Source organism: Salmo salar, chromosome 12, assembly GCF_965601325.2.
Source record: "Salmo salar chromosome 12, fSalSal1, whole genome shotgun sequence".
NCBI classification, from domain to species: Eukaryota; Metazoa; Chordata; class Actinopteri; order Salmoniformes; family Salmonidae; genus Salmo; species Salmo salar.
The window spans coordinates 45,965,338-45,991,680 of NC_138302.1; the positions used below are offsets into that span (position 1 = coordinate 45,965,338).

At 43.3% G+C, this 26,343-nt stretch overlaps 1 protein-coding gene and 1 pseudogene across 3 annotated transcripts in view; both read left to right on the top strand.

Moving 5' to 3' along the window:
- Positions 1-8,251, top strand: LOC145859580 (putative ATP-dependent RNA helicase DDX27; annotated as a pseudogene).
- The window catches only part of LOC106565289 (uncharacterized), a 24,021-nt gene continuing 5,070 nt past the window's right edge, over positions 7,393-26,343 (top strand). The window contains exons 1-3 of one of the 3 annotated variants that reach the window (XR_006757995.2): positions 7,393-12,515; positions 14,330-14,450; positions 17,434-17,477. Coding sequence is in view for 1 of the 3 variants with exons in the window: in XM_082959003.1 (XP_082815129.1) it covers positions 12,418-12,515; positions 14,330-14,450; positions 17,434-17,477 (263 nt within the window). In the remaining 2 variants the exon portion in view is untranslated. Of the gene's footprint in view, positions 12,516-14,329; positions 14,451-17,433; positions 17,852-26,343 lie in introns of those variants that run through there. The other 2 variants (XR_006757996.2, XM_082959003.1) reach the window with 2 other exon arrangements.

Genomic DNA, 26,343 nt, shown 5'->3' on the forward strand with positions numbered 1-26,343 from the left:
ATGCTGGATGAGTACTTTGAGGAGCAGATGAAGGAGATCATCAGGATGTGTGCAGAGACAGACCATGCTCTTCTCTGCCACCATGAGCGAGGAAGTAAGGACACAACCTGTATTCCTTTATTATCACATTGGTCACCAAACCTGGTCTTGTGGAGCTACAGGGTGTGCAGGCTTTTGTTCCAGCTCAGCATTAACTCACCTGATTCGACTTGTCGCCGTCATCTTGATGATTGACTGATGAGTTTGGTCATGTGTGGTAGTGTCTGGTGATGGTATGCCATTATGGTTTGTGTTGACAAATATGGAATATTGTTCAATTAGATTCTGATCGTTGTTGCTTTGTTTTCCATTACTTTACCCTCCAGTGGCTGCATTGTTTATTGAAATGGTGTTCTTTCTCTTTCTTTGTCCTCCAGGTGAAAGACTTGGCGTCGGTCTCTCTGAAGCAGCCAGTGCGTATCTTTGTGAAAAGCAACACAGACGTGGCGCCCTACAGGAGTTTGTCAGGATCCGACCAGCCAGGGAAGGAGACAAGGAGGCGGTTGTGGGCGGTGAGTTGTCTGTACAACTATCACAATCCAGTGCTGAGTTATTGTGAAGTAAAGTACAACATGTAGCAGAAAGTTTACTGCTCACCTTTTTCAACTTCATCATTTTCCATTGAACAGAAATGGAAAACCATGAGGTTGAAAAAGGTGAACATTGAACTTTCTTATACATGTAGCAATCTTGACTAACTGTTTGTGTGTCACCAGTCTGTGCATGTGTGTCTCTTGTGTCTCCTGCCTGTGTGTGTTTTGTGTTTGTCTCCTGTGTCTATGTCTGTGTCTCAGCCCTGCTGACACAGATGTTCCAGGACCACGTGATGGTGTTCACTCAGACTAAGAAGCAGGCCCACCGGATGCACATCCTCCTGGGCCTGATGGGGCTAAAGGTGGGGGAGCTGCACGGGAACCTGTCCCAGACCCAGAGACTGGAGAGCCTCAGGTACCTAGACACTTTCCAACTAACTGGCCTTACACCTGGGCTTGCGCTGCTCTGCAAAGAATTACAGTCTGTTTTTATTTACAACAATTGAACATGTGGCTCACGCCCAAGAACACTTGATAAAGTGCTATGCAAAAGCTATGCATCCCGTGTAGCAGCTTAAAACCTACTCTTTTTGCGATGCCCCAGTGTAGCTCCCCTGTAACACTGTAAGTGTTACAAACTATTACCTACTTACACACCGTTGCCTGATTTACACTATTGGACCAAATGAAGTCGAGCTGTAGTGAGCTGGCCTGGTTACGCATCCACCATAGTTGCGGCTGTCACGACTACTGCCGAGGGCGGTTCCTCTCCCTGTTCGGGTGGCGCTCGGCGGTTGTCGTCACCAGCCTACTAGCTGCCATCGATCCCTTTTTCGTTTTTCTGTTAGTTATGTCTTTATGAGTTACACCTGTTTCCCATTAGTAATTAGTTTTATTATTTAAGCCCGCTTCTCTACCTGTTCTGTGTGCGGGCTTGTTACGTGTCGTCACTTTGTATGTTTTGTGGTACATGTATTTTGGACTTCGGGGTTATTGTTTCGCCCTGTCGTGTTTGGACATATTTCCTCGGTTTTCAGTACTTATTAAATTACATATTGTACCAAACATTTTCCTGCTTCCTGCGCCTGACTCCACACCCACGAAGCCCAATGTGTTACAGCGGCAACCGTGCTGAAAAGGACAATGTGAAATGAAACAATGTTCTGTGTCAATCAGGCATTTGACATTGCTAAAATAATAAGTATGCATAATACATACCCAGCCATCTTTTCCCAGAAATTAATTGAGTAGCTGGTGCAAGATTTTTGTTCTGTTGTGCTGAGATAAGTGAGTAGTGGTCAGGGTGGGAAATACATTTTTGGGTCAGCCAGCAAAAAATCTACCAGCCACTCAATATTTACCAGCCCAAATATATAATTTTACATACATTTTTTTAATCAATGGATGAGCATGCTTTGTAATGTTTCTAAAGCAAAAATGTATTACTAATATGTATTACATTCTCAATCAAGCACAAACATTTCAGACTGATATTCTGCAAAAGGTACAGGGATTGTACTGCTGAGGACTTGGGTAAAGTCATTTTCTCTGATGAATCCCCTTTCTGATTGTTTGGGGCAACTGTTAAATAAGTGTCTCATGAAGCCAATACAGTTGGTTTCTCCACTGTATAGTTTTTGTGAGGGTGAACAGTACAATGCTTCAGAGGTTAAGAGCTGTGTGAGGGTGAATGTTTGTCCGGAGAAGACAAGGTGAGCGCTACCATCAGTCCTGTGTCAAGCCAACAGTAAAGCATCCTGAGACCATTCATGTGTGGGGTTGCTTCTCAGCCAAGGGAGTGGGCTCACTCACAATTTTGCCTAAGAACACAGCCATGAATAAAGAATGGTACCAACACATCCTCTGAGAGCAACTTCTCCCAACCATCCAGGAACAGTTTGGTGACGACCAATGCCTTTTCCAGCATGATGGAGCACCTTGCCATAAGGCAAAAGTGATAACTACCCTGTTAGGGCTAGGGGGCAGTATTGACACGGCCGTATAAAAAACGTACCCGATTTAATCTGGTTACTACTCCTGCCCAGTAACTAGAATATGCATATAATTATTGGCTTTGGATAGAAAACACCCTAAAGTTTCTAAAACTGTTTGAATGGTGTCTGTGAGTATAACAGAACTCAAATGGCAGGCCAAAACCTGAGAAGATTCCATGCAGGAACTGACAAGCTGTGTTTCATCTTGGCTCTTTTTATTGAAGACTGAGGATCTTTGCTCTAACGTGACACTTCCTACGGCTCCCATAGGCTCTCAGAGCCCGGGAAAAAGCTGAACGATATCGAGGCAGCCTCTGGCTGAAATACATTAGCGCTTTTGGCAGTGGCCGATCAGAGTACTATGGGCTTAGGCGCGTGCCCGAGTCGACCGAATGCTTTATTTTCTTTCGTCTGTTTACCTAAACGCAGATTCCCGGTCGGAATATTATCGCTTTTTTATGAGAAAAATGGCATAAAAATTGATTTTAAACAGCGGTTGACATGCTTCGAAGTACGGTAATGGAATATTTAGAATTTCTTTGTCACGAATTGCGCCATGCTCGTCACCCTTATTTACCCTTTCGGATAGTGTCTTGAACGCACGAACAAAACGCCGCTGTTTGGATATAACTATGGATTATTTTGAACCAAACCAACATTTGTTATTGAAGTAGAAGTCCTGGGAGTGCATTCTGACGAAGACAGCAAAGGTAATAACATTTTTCTTATAGTAAATGTGACTTTGCTGAGTGCTAAACTTGCTGGGTGTCTAAATAGCTAGCCCTGTGATGCCGGGCTATCTACTGAGAATATTTCAAAATGTGCTTTCACCGAAAAGCTATTTTAAAATCGGACATATCGAGTGCATAGAGGAGTTCTGTATCTATAATTCTTAAAATAATTGTTATGCTTTTTGTGAACGTTTATCGTGAGTAATTTAGTAAATTCACTGGCAGTGTTCGGTGGGAATGCTAGTCACATGCTAGTCACATGCTAATGTAAAAAGCTGGTTTTTGATATAAATATGAACTTGATTGAACAAAACATGCATGTATTGTATAACATAATGTCCTAGGGTTGTCATCTGATGAAGATCATCAAAGGTTAGTGCTGCATTTAGCTGTGGTTTGGGTTTATGTGACATTATATGCTAGCTTGAAAAATGGGTGTCTGATTATTTCTGGCTGGGTACTCTGCTGACATAATCTAATGTTTTGTTTTCGTTGTAAAGCCTTTTTGAAATCGGACAGTGTGGTTAGATTACGAGAGTCTTGTCTTTAAAATGGTGTAAAATAGTCATATGTTTGAAAAATTGAAGTTTTTGCATTTTTTAGGTTTTTGAATAACGCGCCACGGGATTACACTGGCTGTTACGTAGGTGGGACGATTTGGTGCCGCCTACCCTAGAGAGGCTAAGTGGCTTGGGGAACAAAACATCGATATTTTGGGTCCATGTCCAGGAAACTCCCCAGACCTTAATCCCATTGAGAACTTGTGGTCAATCTTCAAGCGACGGGTGGACAAACAAAAATCCACAAATTCTGACAAACTCCAAGCATTGATTATGCAAGAATGGGCTGCCATCAGTCAGGATGTGGCCCAGAAGTTAATTGACAGCATGCCAGGGCGGATTGCAGAGGTCTTGAAAAAGAAGGGTCAACACTGCAAATATTGACTCTTTGCATCAACTTCATGTAATTGTCAATAAAAGCTTTTGACACTTATGAAATGCTTGTAATTATACTTCAGTATTCCATAGTAACATCTGACAGTATCTAAAGACACTGAAGCAGCAAACTTTGTGAAAATTAATATTTGTGTCATTCTCAAAACTTTTGACCACGACTGTAGTCCTCCAAAGTTGTACAATTTGATGTTATTCTTAAAGGATTATTCAATTTGATGACAACAAGTTAAATTGATTTTTTTTTCTTTCTGGTTGTGCTTTTGTGATGACTGAGCTGTTCTCTCTCTCCGTCAGAGGTGATTTCAAAGTTCTGAGACCTGATTGAGAAGCTGAAGAAGGACGTGTACGCCGTGATGCGCCTGGAGAGAGAGGAGAGGGCCATGGCCTACACGGAGGCTCAGGTTAAAAGCAGCATATTGTGTGTATTCAAATAGATGGTAGTGTGTTCCTGTGGTCATATGTGTGTATGTGTATTTTGTGTATGTGTGCGCACGTGTCATTCAGATCAGTGTGGCACAGAAGCAGCTAGCACAGAACGCAGATGAGACAGACCCCCAGAGGACGTGGTTCCAAATGCACGATGAGCGCAAGAAAGACTGCAGTGAGTACCGCAGACCAACACTTATTATAGGCTTGCCAACCTCCCTACCATGTTCCTCGCTGCTACTAGATGGCATCTTCATATCACAACATCCTGCCCTTTCGATGTTATATACACAGTACATGCAGTGCATTACCATGGACAGCATAGCTCATCTCACTGCAACCAATGCCCACGAACTCAACTACAGCTCAACTAAAACAGGCCCTTGACTAAGACCCAGCTATGGTCAGCACTTTGTTGGTCTCTCTTGTATGTACATTGAAATTAGCCTTTTGAGGCTTAACTGTCTGTGTGCAGATGTATCTGTTTTCTTTGAGCTGTGTGTGAGCACCTTGTAAAGCCCAAAGGCAGCAAAAAGCTCTATCTGCATAATTCATGATTTAACTTTATTTCACCTTTGTTTCTGCCAGTGGCCAAAGCTCTGGCGGACTTTGACTTGGCCCTAAGGGGAAAGAAGAGTGAGAAGTTCATCAAAGAGGGGAAAAAGAAAGATTTATCGGTACGAGTGCTCATATTAGTTGTTGCGTCAAAAGACAGGTATTCATATTCAAGGCGTTCAGATTTTCAACTGATTTCAAAGATAAAACACCAACAGGGGGCGAAAGAGTGTATGCATTGTGGAACCCATCATTAGCTTGTGTTTCCCTGGGGAACATATATACTGGTGCACCTTTGTGATAGCAGGTGGTGAAATGTTTGGTGGAAAAGCATTTCACTGGAAGTCCTTCACGGAAGAGGAGACTCTCATCCATACACATTCAGCTCATTTAGGATTCTGGACACTCAACCGGTAGGCACATGGACATTGTTGTGTAAAATTGTTGCCAGTTAGGTGTTTATTTGTGTTGAGAATTGAGACCAATTGTCTAATTTAGTATATAGTATAATTTAGATAATATGACTACATTAAGATTATATATTTAATTTGAAATGACCTTACTTGAAGTAATGTATATTTCTTTTTGTGTTTTGCCTTTAAAGGTTATCAACCTAACTAACTAATGAACTAATTAACTAACTAACTGACTACAGAAATAAAAGAAGTCAGAAGAAAATTGAGTTGTCCCTTGCGTCCTTCAGTCCTTAAAGGCCTTTTTCAAGTTTGGGCAAAGAGCTGCAGTGTGAACCATACACAACTTGACAGTTGATAACCGCGTGGCAGTGAAGACAAAAGGATTAACGGCCTGAAGTCAGGAAAGCTGTCGTCGCAGAGAGGAATATTGACTGACATCTCAACATGGCGGAGGAAGCTCTTGGAATAACAGTGAAGGAGCTGAAGCAAAAAATAACTTTAGCTAAAAGCACTTTTACCAAGCAGGCAAACTTCCTTAGCAGAGTCGCAAAGCACATGACTAAAAGATAACTACAAGAGGAGTTCAAGAAGCTCAAGTCGGAGGCGAGGACGGTCAGTGAGACAAATGACGAGTACAGGGCTGGCCTTCTGGCAGACATTGAAGCTGGAACCGATGAGGGTGAAGAAGCTGAACTGAGCAAGGAGAAGCAGGCTGAACTTGAGAAGACGTTCCAAGAATGCGAGGCACGATTGGATGAGGTCAAGGAGATGGTCCAGTCCAATCTATGGCCTAGATATGGCGAAAATGAGGTGAAGTCTGCAATCCATGAAGCCGAGACATCTGAGCAACTCCATCACAGGCTACCTGTTACCGCTGTAAACAGAGATGGCTTTGAGCTACGGTGGGATAGTGTGAAAACACAAGTCCAAAATGCAATCGCAAGCCTAGCAGAGTGGGAGATGTGGATTCCGGTGGCAGAAAAGGAAAGGCTCGGAGGGAGAGTGAAGGATCTGAAGGCATTCGGCAACAACCTTGAAGCAAGGAGGGCAGGATTTCTCACAGCACAAAGAATTGCAGAAGATGAGAGAGACAGAGGGAGAGTGCTGCAGGTTCCCATGCCAGCTCCACAACCGACACTGAGGATAAAGCCAATCTGTCTACCCAAGTTCAGTGGGTATAAAAGGAACTTCCATCGATGGAGAAGAGACTGGGAGAGTCTGCAAAAGCAGGGGGAACCAACAGGCTCAGTCGAAGTAAAGAGGATCCAACTCATTGACAGTATAGATGAGAGGATATGCAGAGGCCTCCGTTTGTCTTCCTACAACACTGCTGAGGACATGTTCAGGGTGCTGGAAAACAGATATGGAAACAAGTCTACAATTGCCTTGGAGATAATGGAGGATCTGGAGAAAATTCCTGCTTTAAGGGCAAATCAGCCTAGAAAAGTTATCGACATGATCCAAACTATAGAGAAGGCCCTGGATGACCTCACGGCGCTTGAAAACACAGGAGCCATCAACAACCCTCTAGTGATCAGATCCATAGAAAGCAAGTTACCTGACGACATCAAGAGAGAGTGGCTTGTCTTCATGGTTAATCCGAGGAATAATGTCACACCAGATAATCACTTTGAGAACCTTCTTAAATTCCTGAAAACACAAGAGGAAATTCTTGAAAAACTGGAGCAGCTGGGAGTGAGTGAAAGGCCAAAAACGAGAAATGCTTGCATGGAGAGGAAATATGCATCCACGCGGTCCACAACGAAAGGAGGCTGTGTTGTGTGTGTGGTGATGAAAAGCACAGAGAAAATATATTCTTTTGCAAGCGTTTCAAGGAACTGAAGCCGGTGGAAAAGTTGGCTGCTGTAGAAAAGCTCGGGGGCCTGCAAGAGGTGCTTGGTCTGTCATGGAGAAGATGATGAATGCAAAGAGACATACCTGTGCAGGAACAGAAACTGTAAAAAAGACCACCATTTCTTTCTATGCCTGAAGGGAGACTTCAGGAGGAGTGACTCAGAAAGAAGACAATTCAATGTGAGAAGGCATACGCGGACTGAGGAGCGGGAAGAATTTGTATCTAAACTCTCCCCAGAGATGGCGGACAAATTCAAGAGAGCGTTCACCAACATCACCGCAAAGACAAACTGTGGTGAAAAGATCCAGCTTGGAGAGATTGTGTCAGGTGCAGTAGAAGAATTGCCAGTTATTCTAATGCTGCTCGAGGTAACTGCCAATGCAGGACAAAAAATTGGAACCCTGATCGACTTGGCATCAGACACAAATTATATCACCCACAGAGCTGCCAGGAGATTAAATCTTCGAAGTGAAAACATCACTTTAGTCGTCCATGGAGTTGGGGGGATGGCCATGAAGGTTAAAACCAGAAGATATCTCCTCAGAGTGAGGGTCAAAATGCCTAGAGGCACAGAAAGAGCCCATGAGCTTGTCTGCTATGGTTTGAATGAAATTGCCAACATCCACAGAGTCATCAAACCTGAGCAACTCAAGAAGTTCTTCCCAGAAGTCAGTCTAGGAGATCTGAGGAGACCGGAGAGCATTGAGCTCTCCGGTCTGAAGGAAGACTTGCTCCGCAAAGAGTGAAGATGATTGGAGACCTTGTCTTATGGGAGAGCCCGCTAGGAAAGATTGTTGGTGGAGCACATCCAGATCTGTTTGAAGAAGTCGATATGGTCTGGAACGCACTTTGCTCGATCCATGAGAGCAACCGCTGTCAAGTATCAAGAGATAATTAAAACACGAGTTCACAGCTGAAACCAAAAGCACAGTTGCTCGCAGAGAGTTCTTGGATTGGTGGAAATGGGATAGCATTGGAGCAGCTTGCGAACCGAAGTGTGGAGGATGCCGGTGCGGCAATTGTCAACCAGGAGGCAAGGAAATGACTCTGAGTGAGGAAAGGGAGCTGGAGATCATAAGGAAAGGCCTCACGTACATCAAAGCAGATGCTCACAGCGATGAACCGCACTGGGACACAAAATACCCCTGGATTCAAGATCCAAGTTCCCTTCCCTACAACAGGAGTGGGGTTGAAGCCACCTTCTTAAGAACAGAAAAACAACTCAAGAAAGAGCCAGAGTGGAAAATGGCATACACAGCTCAAGTGCATGAAATGGTGGAGAGAAGAGCAGCAAAGAAACTCACCAAAGAGATGATCGCCAGCTGGAAAGGACCAGTATGGTATGTCAGCCACTTGGTGGCGCCAAACCCACACTGTCACAACACCTGTGCGACTGGTATGGAACAGCAGCCAGAAGTTTAAAGGGGTCAGCATGAATGACCTGCTGCTGAAAAGGCCTGATGTCCTCAATCCCATCCGAGCAGTACTACTCAGGTTCAGAAGAGGTGTCCATGCTGCTCTTGGCGACATCAGGAAGATGTACAATTCGGTGTGGTTAGAAAACCTGGAGATGCATCTCCACAGATTTCTCTGGAGAAACACTGAGGAGGAAGAGATTGAAGAGTATGCCATCACCAGAGTCAACATTGGCGATCGACCAGCAGGGTGCATTGCACAACTGGCCATGAGAGAGACAGCAAAACTGCCCATGTTCGCTCACCTGGAGGAGGAACGTAGGATCCTTGAAGAGGATGCCTATGTCGATGACATCCTGACTTCCCATAATGACTTACAAAAGCTGGACAAGGACACCAAAGGAGTTGAAGAGATCCTGAGGACAGGCGGACTTTTCCTCAAACCCTGGGTCCGGTCAGGCCAATGTGGGAGGCAGGAGATCGTACCAGGAGAACAAGGAGCGGTGTCAGGCACAGTACTTATTCTCCCAAACCAGATGAGGAAAGGAGACAATAAAGCCCTTGGAGTTGGATACCTTGTTGAAGAGGACGAACTGTACCTTATGACTTCAATCAATTTCTCAAAGAGGAAAAAGAAGATGAGAGTCGGACAAAATCTCCTTGAAGAAGAGGTGAGAGGGAAAACTCCAAACCCACTGACGAGAAGAGAACTGCTAAGCCAAGTAGCTAGCCTGTATGACCCAATAGGCCTCGTCACACCTGCCAAACAAAAGGGCGCCATTCTTGTCAGAAAGGCGTTTCAAGAAGCTGGAGGCAAAACTCTGACCCGAAACACGTGGGACAAACCTCTGTCTGAACAATTGAGAGAAGAAGCCATCAAACTGTTTGAGGAGTACACACGTCTTAGCCAAATCACCTTCCACAGAAGCCTCACACCAGTCAACTGGCTTGGTAAACCTTGGGGAATAACATTCTCTGACGGAAGTGAGAAGAGCTATGGAGCTGTAGTGTACTTCAGATGGGAAACCGAGCAAGGCATCCAAGTCAGGTTGGTTGAGTCCAAAGCAAAACTCACACCTTTGGACCAAAAGGGGGAGGCAGTGAAAGCTGAAATCTGCGGTGCTGTCTGCGCAGCACGACTTCCAAAGTACATTGAAAAACACAGTCATATAGAAATTGAACGATGGCTCCATCTGCTGGACAGTCAAACTGTGGTGGGAGCTATCCAGAGAGACAGTTATGGGTATCAATCTTTCTTCGCGAACAGAGTCGGAGAGATCCAGAAATCCACATCCGTCGAAGACTGGTGGTGGATCCCGGGAGGCCTGAACAGTGCTGACATCATAACAAGAGGGGCAGCCCCGGAAGACCTCCAAGAAGATTCCATGTGGCAAAATGGACCAGCGTTCCTGCGGCAACCCATGGAAGAGTGGCCACAGAAGTCAGCCAAAGAAATTGCAGCTTATGCCAAGGAAGGCATAAACAAACTTCAAAGGAAATATTTCTCTGCAGCACTGACCAGAGCGCAGGCCAAGAGAAACAAGAATGATGTACTTCCTGAAGTGGGAGTTCAGAAGGAAAGTCAGAGTGATGCACAGCAAAGCAGGCAAAATAACCCAGATGAACCTAAGACTAAGATCCGAAGACCACCAGCTGGCTCTGCGGTAACAAAACTGATTGACATCAGGAAATTCAGCAGCCTGACCAGGCTGATCCGAGTCACTGCCTGGGTTTGGAGAGCTGCAACGAAATGGAAAGAAGTGTTGACCAGGAATTCAGCCTCAGATAAACCAAAGTGGGAGGAAATTCTTTCAACAAACTGGAAGTCCAGAGGCAAACAAGCTGTACTCACTGTTGGGGAGTGTGAAGATGCACTAAGAGACCTGTTCCTTGCAGCACAAGAAGGTATAACCTTTCAAGGCACCACTCTCAACAGACTCGCTGTTTACAGAGATGAAGAGACTGGGCTCTTGGTTTGTGGAGGGAGGTTCAAGATCTTTGATGAGGATGAGACTGCTGTACCAATTCTACCATATGAGGCATGGATATCCACTCTCCTAGCCCAAGAGGCCCATGATGCAAACCATAAAGAAATAGCAGGTACACTCCTCCGGATGAGGAAGAAGGCCTGGGTGATAAAAGGCCGGAAGCTGGCTAAAAAGAGAGTTGACAACTGTGTGGTGTGCAGAAAGGCTAGGGCCAGAAAGTGCCAACAAATCATGAGTGACCTTCCACCCGAGCGTATAACACCAGCCAGACCATTTGAGTACACAACAGTGGACTTATTTGGACCATATGAAGTCAAGGACGAGGTGAGAAAGAAAGTCAAGCTCAAGGTGTGGGGAATTGTCTTCTGCTGTATGGCATCCAGAGCTATACACACAGATGTTGTCAGTGACCAGTCAACTGAAGGCTTCTTACTGGCCTACCAAAGATTCACGGCACTGAGAGGGCATCCAAAGAAACTGTGGTCAGATCCTGGAAAGAACTTTGTGGGTGCCAGACCTGCCCTCAAAGAGCTCTACCACTTCCTGGATCAACAAATTACATCTGAGCTTGAAAATGAAGCTTCAAAGCATGGAACAGAGTGGAGCTGGAAGATCCACCCAGCAGACTCCCCTCACAGGAATGGTGCTGCAGAAGCAGCTGTTCGCACTGTGAAGCGGGCCTTGCACAATATGAGAGGCGAAGGACTCTTCACATGGAGTGAGTTTCAAACATTTATGTTCATGGCTGCTAACCTTGCCAATGAAAGGCCCATAGATGCCAGGACTCAGAGCCGGGAGGACTGCATAGAATACATCAGCCCTAATTCTCTTCAGCTTGGAAGGACTGGACCTAGGGGAGACTTAGGAAGCTTTGAGTTTGAAGACTACTCCTACAAAAGGTTAAGAGTCATTCAAGCAGAAGTTAACTGGTTCTGGAGGAAGTGGAGTCAGTTGGCTGGACCTAACCTGTTTGTGAGGAGTAAGTGGCACACAAAGCAGCGAAACGTGGCCGTTGGAGACGTCGTCTGGCTTGCAGACCAGAACGCTTTGAGTAGTCAGTATAAGCTTGGTAGGGTCGTCAATGTCAACGCTGACAAGGAGGGCATTGTGAGAGATGCAAATATACGAACCTTCCCAAGTTATCCCATCTCAACTTTGAAGCATGTTTGTGGAGACAAAGCAAAGAAACGTTCAACCAAAATCCCTGCTACAATTCTTCACAGGGACGTCAGGCGTTTGGTTGTGTTATTACCTGTAGAAGAGCAGAAGTAAAGCGATCGAAGATGGAGCCGATGTGACCTCCTTGGGTTCAAGAACCAGGAGATCAAGTGGGAGGTGTTGCGTCAAAAGACAGGTATTCATATTCAAGGCGTTCAGATTTTCAACTGATTTCAAAGATAAAACACCAACAGGGGGCGAAAGAGTGTATGCATTGTGGAACCCATCATTAGCTTGTGTTTCCCTGGGGAACATATATACTGGTGCACCTTTGTGATAGCAGGTGGTGAAATGTTTGGTGGAAAAGCATTTCACTGGAAGTCCTTCACGGAAGAGGAGACTCTCATCCATACACATTCAGCTCATTTAGGATTCTGGACACTCAACCGGTAGGCACATGGACATTGTTGTGTAAAATTGTTGCCAGTTAGGTGTTTATTTGTGTTGAGAATTGAGACCAATTGTCTAATTTAGTATATAGTATAATTTAGATAATATGACTACATTAAGATTATATATTTAATTTGAAATGACCTTACTTGAAGTAATGTATATTTCTTTTTGTGTTTTGCCTTTAAAGGTTATCAACCTAACTAACTAATGAACTAATTAACTAACTAACTAACTGACTAAAGAAATAAAAGAAGTCAGAAGAAAATTGAGTTGTCCCTTGCGTCCTTCAGTCCTTAAAGGCCTTTTTCAAGTTTGGGCAAAGAGCTGCAGTGTGAACCATACACAACTTGACATTAGTTCTCTGTTTGACTGGTACCATTTTTCAATTTTTTTGTTTTTTTCCAAGATTTTTCTGTCTTTTTTTCTGTATAATTAAAATGAATGTTAACAGAATTCCCCATCAATGGTATTTCCACTCAGGAATCTTTTACGTAATCATTTACATACTTTATAGCATCAAAACCATTACATTTGACTACCGTAATTTCCAGACTATTAAGCGCACCTGAATATAAGCCTTACCCACTGAATTAATTTTTAAAATTTATTTTCAACATAAATAAGCCGCACATGTCTATAAGCCGCAGGTGCCTACCGGTACATTGAAACAAATGAACTTTACACAGGCTTTAACGAAACATGGCTTGTAAACAAAAATAAATAGGCTTTAACGAAACACGGCTTGTAACAAAAATAAATAGGCTTTAACGAAACACGGCTTGTAACAAAAAAATAAATAATTAGCAGTAAGCTTCAGTTGTCTTTTTGCACTGAGTCAATTCCTCACGCTGCTGTTTCCAACGTCTTATCATCAACTCATTAAGACCAAGCTCCCGTGCAGCAGCTCTATTTCCTTTTCCAACAGCCAGACCAATCGCCTTCAACTTGAAAGCTGCATCATATGCATTTCTCCGTGTCTTTGCCATGATGAGGGTGACAAAATGACTACCGTAATCAGAATGATGGGAAGTTTGAGAGCGCTCGATTTAATCTAAACAGTAAACAAAAAAGTTGTTTGACCGTAACCCGTTCGGCAATTTCATTGGTCTAATGAAAGCTTCATGCCACCAAAAAACTGAGCACGTCATAGAATGTGTTTTAAAAAAAAAAAAAAAAAAAAAAAGAAAAGTGGGAAAAAAGCCTGGGAAAAAAGTTGCGGCTTATAGTCCGGAATTTACGGTAATAATTTGCCATTTATGTCCTCTGTACACTAGATATGGTATTGAACTAGTTATAAACTGGTAAGGGATGCAACAGTTGAAAGTCCAACTCAGGCTAGCCAGCTCAAATCTCCAAGTGGTCAGTTCTGTCATATAGCTAAATTACATTTATGTTTACTTAGCAATCTTAGAGTATCCTGAAGTTATCCGGGTATACATCAGTCCATATAGTAAGGAGCCTTGTCCGAGCCAGAACGGCCCATATGGCAGAAGCCTATCCTCTGTCTGAAGCGCGAGGCAGCTTGATGTAAAGCTTCCTGGATAGGACGCTACTCTATCTGAGCGTTATTACTTTGACTATGCAGTTGGAGCTAGATACCCTTTTCTTCCCTAGTTGTCTCCACTGAAATTCAATTTGCTAGAGTGACATGTATTGTGCACGTCTCTCTATAATTTCCGTACAACATACAACTACATAAACATTGTAAAGCAAAGCAGACGTGTGTGTATATACATCATCTTTGGGTCACGTACTTTTTCAGTCAGCTGTGTATATTGTCCAATCACCGCTTTCTCTTTGTGCCTCTCAGTCTGAGGACAGAGCCCAGTTTGAGATCCTCAAGTCCCAGATGTACGCCGAGTGAGCAGCCAAGAGGGACCGCACACCTAAACGAGCCAGGGCCATGCCAGAGGATGAGCCTGTCCAGAAAGGTGGGCTTTTATCAGACACTTTTAAACAGCTAATTACTCATATTCTATAAAGAACTGGGCCGTGTTCGTAAAGCATCTCAGGAGTAGGTGCGCTGATCTAGTATCAGTTTTGCCTTCAAGATCAAAATGAATGATAACATGGAGTATAGTACTCCTACTCTAAGACAATAAGAATATGAGCCATGGTTTTTCATCTTTTGTGTTCCAAGTAGGTGGCTTACTAAATGAATGTTTTACTACTTTAATGGCCATCACCATCATCCCAATCTGGCCATGAACAAGGAGAAGACAGTGTTTTCCATTGGCGCCGGCTGATCAGCCGGTTACAGACTAATTTTCTGCCTGAAACTTTTTCCAATTCATAATAAACAAGGATTCTTTTGATTTCAATGTTTCAATTCAGTAGTCTGTCGAGGCGTCTCGCACGAGAATGAATTACTTTTTTTTACATTTTAGCAGACACTCTTATCGAGAGTGACTTACAGTTGTGAATGCATACATTTTTTTCTCCGTACTGGTCCCTCCTGGGAATTGAACCCACAACCCTGGCATTGCAAACACCATACTCTACCAACTGAGCCACACGGGACCCCTGGCACCATTCTATCCATGTAATGGCGCCGGGGGGGGAGTGCTGCCGTTTTATCGGCTCTTAACCAACCATGCTATTTTGTTAGTTTTTTTGCGTTGTTCGTAACTTGTTTTGTACATAATGTTGCTGCTACCGTCTCTTATGACCGAAAAGAGCTTCTGGACATCAGAACTGGGATTACTCAGCTCAAATTGGACGAAGAGTTCTTCTTCAATGAGTCGGACGGGAGAGATACGCTACTACAGACACCCGACCAGGCCCAGATCGCCGTGATTCGATGGAAAAGGAAATGGAGGTTTCGCGGAAAGAGATCAGGGTGCCTTGTGAGGATCAGACAACAAGTGGCTAATCTGCCCTTGCCTTCCATCCTGCTAGCTAATGTTCAATCGCTGGAAAATAAATGGGACAAACTGAAAGCACGTATATCCTACAAACAGGGCATTAAAAACTGTAATATCCTATGTTTCACCGAGTCGTGGCTGAACGACGACATTAACCTGTTGGGTCTAGGGGGCAGCATTTGCACGTCTGGATAAAAAAAATGTACCCGATTTAATCTGGTTACTAATCCTACCCAGTAACTAGAATATGCATATACTTATTATATATGGATAGAAAACACTCTAAAGTTTCCAAAACTGTTTGAATGGTGTCTGTGAGTATAACAGAACTCATTTGGCAGGCAAAACCCTGAGACATTTTCTGACAGGAAGTGGATACCTGATGTGTTGTATTGACTTCAAACCTATCCCATTGAAAAACACAGGGGTTTAGGAATATTTTGGCACTTCCTATTGCTTCCACTAGATGTCACCAGCCTTTACAAAGTGTTTTGAGTCTTCTGGAGGGAGATCTGACCGAACAAGAGCCATGGAACGGTGATGTCCCATTAGACACCTGGCGCGCTACTTCATGTTGGGTACCCTCGTTCCAATACGTTATAAAAGACTATGCATTCGTCCACCTTGAATATTATTCATGTTCTGGTTAAAAAAGGCCCTAATGATTTATGCTATACAACGTTTGACATGTTTGAACGAACGGAAATATATTTTTTCCCCTCGTTCATGACGAGAAGTCCGGCTGGCTTACATCATGTGCTAACGAGACGGAGATTTTTGGACATAAATGATGAGCTTTTTTGAACAAAACTACATTCGTTATGGACCTGTGATACCTGGAAGTGACATCTGATGAAGAGAATCAAAGGTAATGGATTATTTACATAGTATTTTCGATTTTAGATCTCCCCAACATGACGTCTAGTCTGTATCGCAACGCGTATTTTTCTGGGCACAGTGCTCAGATTATTGCAAAGTGTGATTTCCCAGTAAGGTTATTTTTAAATCTGGCAAGTTGATTGCGTTCAAAAGATGTAAATCTATAATTCTTTAAATGACAATATAATATTTTACCAATGTTTTCTAATTTTAATTATTTAATTTGTGACGCTGACTTGACTGCCGGTTATTGGAGGGAAACGATTTCCTCAACATCAATGCCATAGTAAAACGCTGTTTTTGTATATAAATATGAACTTGATAGAACTAAAAATGCATGCATTGTCTAACATAATGTCCTAGGAGTGTCATCTGATGGAGATTGTAAAAGGTTAGTGTATCATTTTAGCTGGTTTTATGGTTTTGGTGACCCTGTCTTTGACTTGACAAAACATTACACACAACTCTTGTAAATGTACTGTCCTAACATACTCTAAATTTATGCTTTCGCCGTAAAACCTTTTTGAAATCGTAAAACGTGGTTAGATTAAGGAGATGTTTATCTTTCAAATGGTGTAACATAGTTGTATTTTTGAAAAATTTGAATTTTGACATTTATTTGGATTCAAATTTGCCGCTCTTGAAATGCACCTGCTGTTGATGGAGTGCACCACGGGTGGCACGCTAGCGTCCCACCTAGTCCCAAGAGGTTAAGAACATACAGCTGGCGGGTTGTACACTCTATCGGCAGGATAGAACAGAAGCCTCTGGTAAGACACAGGGCAGGGGCCTATGCATGTATGTAAACAACAGCTGGTGCACAACATCTAAGGAAGTCTCAAGGTTTTACTCGCCTGAGGCAGAGTATCTCATGATAAGCTGTAGACCACACTATCTACCGAGAGAGTTTTCATCTGTATTTTTCGTAGCTGTCTACATACCACCACAGACTGAGGTTGGCACTAAAACTCCAATCAATGAGCTGTATTCTGCCATAAGCAAACAGGAAAACGTTCATTCAGAGGTAGCGCTCCTAGTGGCCGGGGAATTCAATGGAGGGAAACTTATTATATCAGTTTTACCTCATTTCTATCAGCATTAAATGTGCAACCAGAGGGAAATATATTCTAGACCAGCCCTTGTCTCACAGTCCTCTGTCTTCTGTTTCTAGGCCCATCCCTCCCCCGTGTCATCGATGGCCAGCCAGCGTATACGGTGAGACGCCTCCTGAGGGTTCGACCACGGGGCAGGGGTTTCCAGTACCTGGTTGACTGGGAGGGTTGCTGTCACTTCCTGATCTGTTTCACCTGTCCTTGTGATTGTCTCTACCCCCTCTAGGTGTCGCTTATTTTCCCTGGTGTATGTATCCCTGTGTTTCCTGTCTCTCTGTGCCAGTTCGTCTTGTCAAGTCAACCAGTGTTTTGACCATTGCCTGCCCTGACTCTGTACCCGTATGCTTGACTATTCTGCCTGCCCTGACCTCGAGCCTGCCTGCCTGCCTGGACTATGACCTTGTTATGAACTTTTTACCTGTACACGACCATTATCTTGCCTGCCCCTTGGATCCTAATAAATATCAGAGACTCGAACCATCTGCCTCCCATGTCTGCATCTTAGTCTTGCCCTGTGCCTTATACATATACAGTTGAAGTCAGAAGTTAACATACACTTATGTTGGAGCCATTAAAACTCATTTTTCAACCGCTCCACAAATTTCTTGTTAACAATCTATAGTTTTGGCAAGTCGGATAAGACATTTACTTTGTGCATGACAAGTCATTTTTCCAACAATTGTCTACAGACTATTTCACTTATAATTCACTGTATCACAATTCCAGTGGGTCATAAGTGTACATACACTAAGTTGACTGTGCCTTTAAACAGCTTTGAAAATTCCCCAAAATTATGTCATGGCTTTAGAAGCTTCTGATAGGCTAATTGACATAATTTGAGTCAATTGTAGGTGTACCTGTGGATGTATTTCAAGGCCTACCTTCAAACTCAGTGCCTCTTTGCTTGACATCATGGGGAAATCAAAAGAAATCAGCCAAGAACTCAGAAAAAAATGGTAGACCTCCACAAGTCTGGTTCATCCTTGGGAGCAATTTCCAAATGCCTGAAGGTACCATGTTCATCTGTACAAACAATAGTACGCAAGTATAAACACCATGGACCCACGCAGCCGTCATACCGCTCAGGAAGGAGACGCGTTCTGTCTCCTAGAGATGAACGTACTTTGGTGCGAAAAGTGCTAATCAACCCCAGAACAACAGCAAAAGACCTTGTGAAGATGCTGGAGGAAACAGGTACAAAATGATCTATATCCACAGTAAAACGAGTCCTATATGGACATAACCTGAAAGGCCACTCAGCAAGGAAGAAGCCACTACTCCAAAACCCCCATAAAAAAGCCAGACTACGATTTGCAACTGCACATGGGGACAAAGATCGTACTTTTTGGAGAAATGTCCTCTGGTCTGATGAAACAAAAATAGAACTGTCTGGCCATAATGACCGTCATTCTGTTTGGAGGAAAAAGGGGGATGCTTGCAAGCAGAAGAACACCATCCCAACCGTGAAGCACGGGGGTGGTAGCATCATGTTGTGGGGATGCTTTGCTGCAGGAGGGACTGGTGCACTTCACAAAATAGACGGCATCATGAGGGAGGAAAATTATGTGGATATATTGAAGCAACATCTCAAGACATCAGTAAAGAAGTTAAAGCTTGGTCGCAAATGGGTCTTCCAAATGGACAACTTCCAAAGTTGTGGCAAAATGGCTCAAGGACAACAAAGTCAAGGTATTAGAGTGGCCATCACAAAGCCCTGACCTCAAACCTATAGAAATTTTGTGGGCAGAACTAAAAAACGTGTGCGGGCAAGGAGGCCTACAAACCTGACTCAGTTACACCTGCTCTGTCAGGAGGAATGGGCTAAAATTCACCCAACGTATTGTGAGAAGCTTGTGGAAGGCTACTCAAAACGTTTGATCCAAGTTAAACAAATGAAAGGGATTGGTACCAAGTACTAATTGAGTGTATGTAAACTTCTGACCCACTGGGAATGTGATGAAAGAAATAAAAGCTGAAATAAATCATTCTCTCTACTACACTGCTCAAAAAATAAAGGGAACACTTAAACAACACATCCTAGATCTAAATGAAAGAAATAATCTTATTAAATACTTTTTTCTTTACATAGTTGAATGTGCTGACAACAAAATCACACAAAAATAATCAATGGAAATCCAATTTATCAACACATGGAGGTCTGGATTTGCAGTCACACTCAAAATTAAAGTGGAACACCACACTACAGGCTGATCCAACTTTGATGTAATGTCCTTAAAACAAGTCAAAATGAGGCTCAGTAGTGTGTGTGGCCTCCACGTGCCTGTATGACCTCCCTACAACGCCTGGGTATGCTCCTGATGAGGTGGCGGATGGTCTCCTGAGGGATCTCCTCCCAGACCTGGACTAAAGCATCCGCCAACTCCTGGACAGTCTGTGGTGCAACGTGGCGTTGGTGGATGGAGCGAGACATGATGTCCCAGATGTGCTCAATTGGATTCAGGTCTGGGGAACGGGCGGGCCAGTCCATAGCATCAATGCCTTCCTCTTGCAGGAACTGCTGACACACTCCAGCCACATGAGGTCTAGCATTGTCTTGCATTAGGAGGAACCCAGGGCCAACCGCACCAGCATATGGTCTCACAAGGGGTCTGAGGATCTCATCTCGGTACCTAATGGCAGTCAGGCTACCTCTGGCGAGCACATGGAGGGCTGTGCGGCCCCCCAAAGAAATGCCACCCCACACCATGACTGACCCACAGCCAAAGCGGTCATTCTGGAGGATGTTGCAGGCAGCAGAACGTTCTCCACGGCGTCTCCAGACTCTGTCACGTCTGTCACGTGCTCAGTGTGAACCTGCTTTCATCTGTGAAGAGCACAGGGCGCCAGTGGCGAATTTGCCAATCTTGGTGTTCTCTGGCAAATGCCAAACGTCCTGCACGGTGTTGGGCTGTAAGCACAACCCCCACCTGTGGACGTCAGGCCCTCATACCACCCTCGTGGAGTCTGTTTCTGACCGTTTGAGCAGACACATGCACATTTGTGGCCTGCTGGAGGTCATTTTGCAGGGCTCTGGCAGTGCTCCTCCTGCTCCTCCTTGCACAAAGGCGGAGGTAGCGGTCCTGCTGCTGGGTTGTTGCCCTCCTACGGCCTCCTCCACGTCTCCTGATGTACTGGCCTGGTAGCGCCTCCATGCTCTGGACACTACGCTGACAGACACAGCAAACCTTCTTGCCACAGCTCGCATTGATGTGCCATCCTGGATGAGCTGCACTACCTGAGCCACTTGTGTGGGTTGTAGACTCTGTCTCATGCTACCACTAGAGTGGAAGCACCGCCAGCATTCAAAAGTGACCAAAACATCAGCCAGGAAGCATAGGAACTGAGAAGTGGTCTGTGGTCTCCACCTGCAGAACCACACCTTTATTGGGGGTGTCTTGTTATTGCCTATAATTTCCACCTGTTGTCTATTCCATTTGCACAACAGCATTTGAAATGTATTGTCAATCAGTGTTGCTTCCTAAGTGGACAGTTTGATTTCACAGAAGTGTGATTGACTTGGAGTTACATTGTGTTGTTTAAGTGTTCCCTTTATTTTTTTGAGCAGTGTATTATTCTGACAGTTCACAGTCTTAAAATAAAGTGGTGATCCTAACTGACTTAAGACTGGGATTTTTTACTATGATTAAATGTCAGGAATTGTGAAAACTGAGTTTAAATGTATTTGGCTAAGGTGTATGTAAACTTCCGACTTCAACTGTACATATTACCTCAATTACCTCGACACCGGTGCCCTCGCACATTGACTCCGTACCAGTACCCCCTGTACATAGCCCTGCTATTGTTATTTACTGCTGCTCTTTAAATATTTGTTATTCTTATCTCTTTCTTAAAACTGCATTGTTGGTTAAGGGCATGAAAGTAAGCATTTCACTTTAAGGTCTACACCGCTTCTACACCGCTCTGTGACAAATAAAATTTGATTTGATTCTAGCGATCTATTGATAGGATAGGTGCGTGTCAGTCACAAAGCGAGCCATGACAGGAAAACGCTGTCTGCTGTCCCGCCTCCTGGTACAATTTGTATGCACTCTGGTTGGTTAGAGTCAAATTTCTTTACACAGAGGAGGGAGAGAGCATGATACTCGTGAATTTGCACGTCCCATGTAATGTAAGTTGTAACGATGAGTCAGAATCTTCAACTTATTGTTTTCTGGCACATTAATTTGTGTTTCACATAGCCATCCACGCAGAGTCATGGCTCATGGTAGGCTATTTACTGTGCATTGACTGACAACTGAACACTAAGTGTTAACTAGTTTTCTGACTGAATAAAGTAAATCCCCTATATCCCTTTGCCATTTATAAATCATACAATGTGGATATACATTATGTCCATAGTATCGCATCGGGACAAGCAAACCAAAGGGTTTCCTAGGTTTCCTTTCCTAAGATAAAGTGAGTGACTGTCATCTCGTCAGTCAGTGTAGCCTACCGAATCGCATCGGTGAGAGAACTGTTCACTTGGCAATTGGCTCCCTAATTTTGGTAGGCCTTTCAGCAATTATCTGCAGATAAATTATGAAAACATTCAATGAACATGGTGAATCATCACTGCAGGAAGAATACAGTGCCTTCAGAAAGTATTCACACCCATTGACTTTTTCCACATTTTGTTGTTACAGCCTGAATTTTTTATATTCTAATTAGAGTTGTTATGATTGGCCTGCACAGAATACCCGGGGGGGGTCTAGCTCTAGCTAGACCCCCCCTAGTCTAGCTCTACAGACTGCTAGATTAGCCCGCTAATACAGGACTAGTAAAGCCCCAGTACACTACTTTTGTGAGAGAGGGGCTGCTGTAGCACCCTCAGCACCCCTACTTCCAGCTGAAATGTCTTGAGTCAATAAGTATTCAACCTGTTTGTTATGGCAAGCATTAATAAGTTCAGGAGTATAACTATGCTTAATAAGTCACATAGTAAGTTGCATGGATTCATTCTGTGTGCAATAATAGTGTTTAACATGGTTTTTGAATGACGACCTCATCTCTGTACTCCACACATACAGTACAATTATATGTAAGGTCCCTCAGTTGAGCAGTGAATTTCAACCACAAAGACCAGGGAGGTTTTCCAATGCCTCGCAAATAAGGGAACCTATTGGTAGATGGGTAAAGAAAAGGAGACATTGAATATCCTTTTGAGCATGGCGAAGTTATTCATTACACTTTGGATGGTGTATCAATACACCCAGTCCCTACAAAGATACAGGCGTCCTTCCTAACTCAGTTGCCGGAGAGGAAGGTAACCACTCAGGGATTTCACCATAAGGCCAATGGTGACATTAAAACAGCTAGAGTTTAATGGATGTGATAAGAGAAACAACATTGTAGTTACTCCACAATACTAACCTAAGTGACAGCCTGTACAGAATACAACTATTCCAAAACATGTATCCTGTTTACAACAAGGCAATAAAGTAATACTGCAAAACATGCGGCAAAGCAATTAACTTTTTTTCATGAATACAAAGTGTTATGTTTGGGGAAAATACAATACAATAAATTACTGAGAACCACTCTCCGTATTTTCAAGCATAGTGGTGGCTGCATCCTGTTGTGGGTATGCTTGTAATCATTAAGGACTGGGGAGTTGTTTAGGATAAAATATAATGGAGCTAATTACAGTCAAAATCCTAGAAAACCTGGTTCAGTCTGCTTTCCACCAGACACTGAGAGATGAATTCACCTTTCAATAGGACAATAACCTAAACACAAGGCCAAATCTACACTGGAGTTGCTTACCTAGAAGACAGTGAATGTTCATGAGTGGCAGAGTTATAGTTTTGACTTAAATATGCTTAAAAATCTATGGCAAGACTTGAAAATGGTTGTCTACCAATGATCAACAAACAATTTGACAGAGGTTTAACAATTTTGAAAATAATAATGGGCAAATATTGTACAATCCAAGTGTGCAAAGCTCTTAGACTAACCCAGAAAGACTCACAGCTGTAATCACTGCCATGGGTGATTCTAACATGTATTGACTGTGGTGGTTACTTTCTGTATTAGCAAATGAGGAGAGACAAACTTATCACACAAGTCAGAGTTATACTTAAACTAAATCTTTAATAATAAGAGCTTTGCAAAAGCAATGACTTTCAACGATTCACCATTTCTAATGATCCATTGAGAGTGGCAACACAATGGCTACTGAGATCTTTTATAGCAAAGATCCACCCCCAAGTTGACATAACAAACCACAGATTTTAGGAACAGTTCACAAAGTGAGACTTTATAAATGAGAAAGGAGTATCCCGTAGCCAGATAGCATTCGCTATAAATTATCGTTCAGTTTGGCCCCTAAGACGAGGTTGCTATCTTGTTCCTGTTACTCCTAGCGCAAAAACACCAACTCATCCAATGGCATAAATCAATTGTCAACTCTAGACACTACCACACACATCCCCCAAGGCCAAAGGAGGGAGTGACTGGCACACAAACATTGTGGAAACCAGTAATTGGTTCCCCCTTAATCACACCATCCCTTCACATGGTTTAACAGATACATTCACATATGAAGACAATGTTCCCTCCTGTCCTCTTCCCTTTCTGATATTCTGCATAGCACCAGGGACATGTAAAAGACAAGCCTGACCTTTCCCCTCTCCCCAGCTGAGGGAAGAAGTGCAACTGCCAACACCAGAGTCCAAAGGGATATATTCTAATAACAAGTATATCACATAAGCATATTATGCAGATAAGACATCTTAATTATCTATGTTGCTCAACTAATTCTGATTCATCCACCACATGACTCAGGGGTGTGAATACTTATTTCAATAAGTTTTCAAGAATGTCTAAAAGCATGTTTTCATTTTGTAATTATGGGGCATTGTGTATAGATGTGTGAGAATGTTTTATTTTTTTTAATCCATTTTGAATTCAGGCTGTAACATAACAAAATGGGGAGTCAAGGAGTATGAATACTTTCTGATGGTACTGTAGGTAGTGGAGAGCCGCATTCTGGTCCAAATATGATCATTAGGGCCCTCACGGTATCCAGGCATTAAAACGGAATTCAACAATATAAAAAATGTATTGACCTTAGTAGGGAATCAACTAAATGTATAAAAAATTATTAGTTTACCCATGTTTATCATGAACAGAATGCATCAGTGATTCGTATTTCCTGCCACTTTCTGAAGAGGCAACCAGAGTGTGTGTGTGGTGCGTGCATGTCTACTGCTTTGTGTAGCAGGGAAAACTCACTGAAACTGGGCTGACCACTCTGTCTCCCATTGCTGCCATTGGCAAGGACGTTCTCACCTTTACTGTTAAGGCAAGGCTGCAAGTTTTATCAACAAAATATAATCTAGCACTCTGGTGCCCCGTAAACTATGACCCATTTTGTATTCTACATGAGTCAAATGTAATGGAGTCATTTGCCCATGTTGTGAATGGCTACTGTTCATACAAGCATTTGTACATTGCAATACATAACTGCCTTGTTGACCTGAAAGCCAGCGAGGTGAGACAACGCATTAACATTCTTGTGTAAGGGGAAGCTGGTTTGATGTTGATGATGATGTGTTTTCCTGTGTGCCAAATACGCCAGATATTGTTGTTGTGGGGGAAGGCCAGGGGGAGGTGCTCATTTTGGAAGTGGGCTACTCATTTGACGGCTACATGGAGCAGGCCTTTGCCGAGAAGCTGCTTAAGTACCAGCCCCTCGTGGCACGCTTGGACAGCCTTGGGTGTTCGGAAGTCTAGGCCACGCACACAGGCTTGCAGTGTGTGGCCTCCAGATTGCGGGCCTGACAAAAACTAGGGCAAAGCAATTGGCTAGGTACTGCTCTGTTTCAGCTGTTGTGGGCAGCCCAGCTGTTCGGTGAAGAAGGTGATTTCTGTACCCTTGAGTGCCATACATACAGGGACGTTTGAAATGTTTGGATCCATTTATTGTAAATTTGATAGGTGGATTCAAATAAAGTATTTCAAGTGTGTGTGTGTGTTGCGAGTGCATCTATCACTATGTGTATCTGTTAGCGACAATGCTAATCTAAACAGTTTTCTGGTTGATGGAAAGGCATTTCCAAAAACCTTCTCAATTAAGTATTAACTACTAGCCTATGCTTACCTGGAAAGGTGATATCATGATTATTTTCATCAATCCAGTGGGAATTTGTTCTGCAAACTCTACTATCACATGTGCGCTACAAAAACACCACTAAACAACAGCCTGTTGCTAAGTGCGCACTTGAATTAAAGGGTAACTACACTCCAACATTTTCCCAGACCCCAAAGGTGGTCTCATGATGTGGTTGAAGCATTATTGTGGACTTACAAACATTCAATGTTGTTTTTCTATTTTTAAAAAGTGATTTTGATTGTGAAAACTGGAAAAACAACCTTTAATTTTAACTAAACAAAAATCTAAACGTAACATGTAAAGTGTTGGTCCCATGTCTGATGAGCTTAAATAAAAGAGCCCATGAATTTTCCATATGTACAAAAACGTATTTCTCTCAAATCTGTTTACCTCCCTGTTAGTAAGCATTTCTCCTATGCCGAGATAATCCATCCACCTGACAGGTGTGGCATATCAAGAAGATGATTGAACAGCATTATCTTTACACAGGTGTACCTTGTGCTGGGGACAATAAAAGGCCACTCTAAAACGTGAAATTTTGTCACACAACACAATGCCATGTGCAATTGGCATGCTGACTTCAGGAATGTACACCAGAGCTGTTGCAAGATAATTTCATGTTAATTTCTCTACCTTAAACTGCCTCCAAGGTCTTTTTAGAGAATTTGGCAGTACGTTCAACCGGAATCACAACCGCACGTGTTACCACACCAGCCCAGGACCTCCATATCCGGCTTCTTCACCTGCGGGATCGTCTGAGACCAGCCACCCGGACAGCTGAAGAAACTGTGACTTTGCACAAACCGAAGAAACAGTCTCAGGGAAGCTCATCTGCATGCTTGTCTTCCTCACCAGG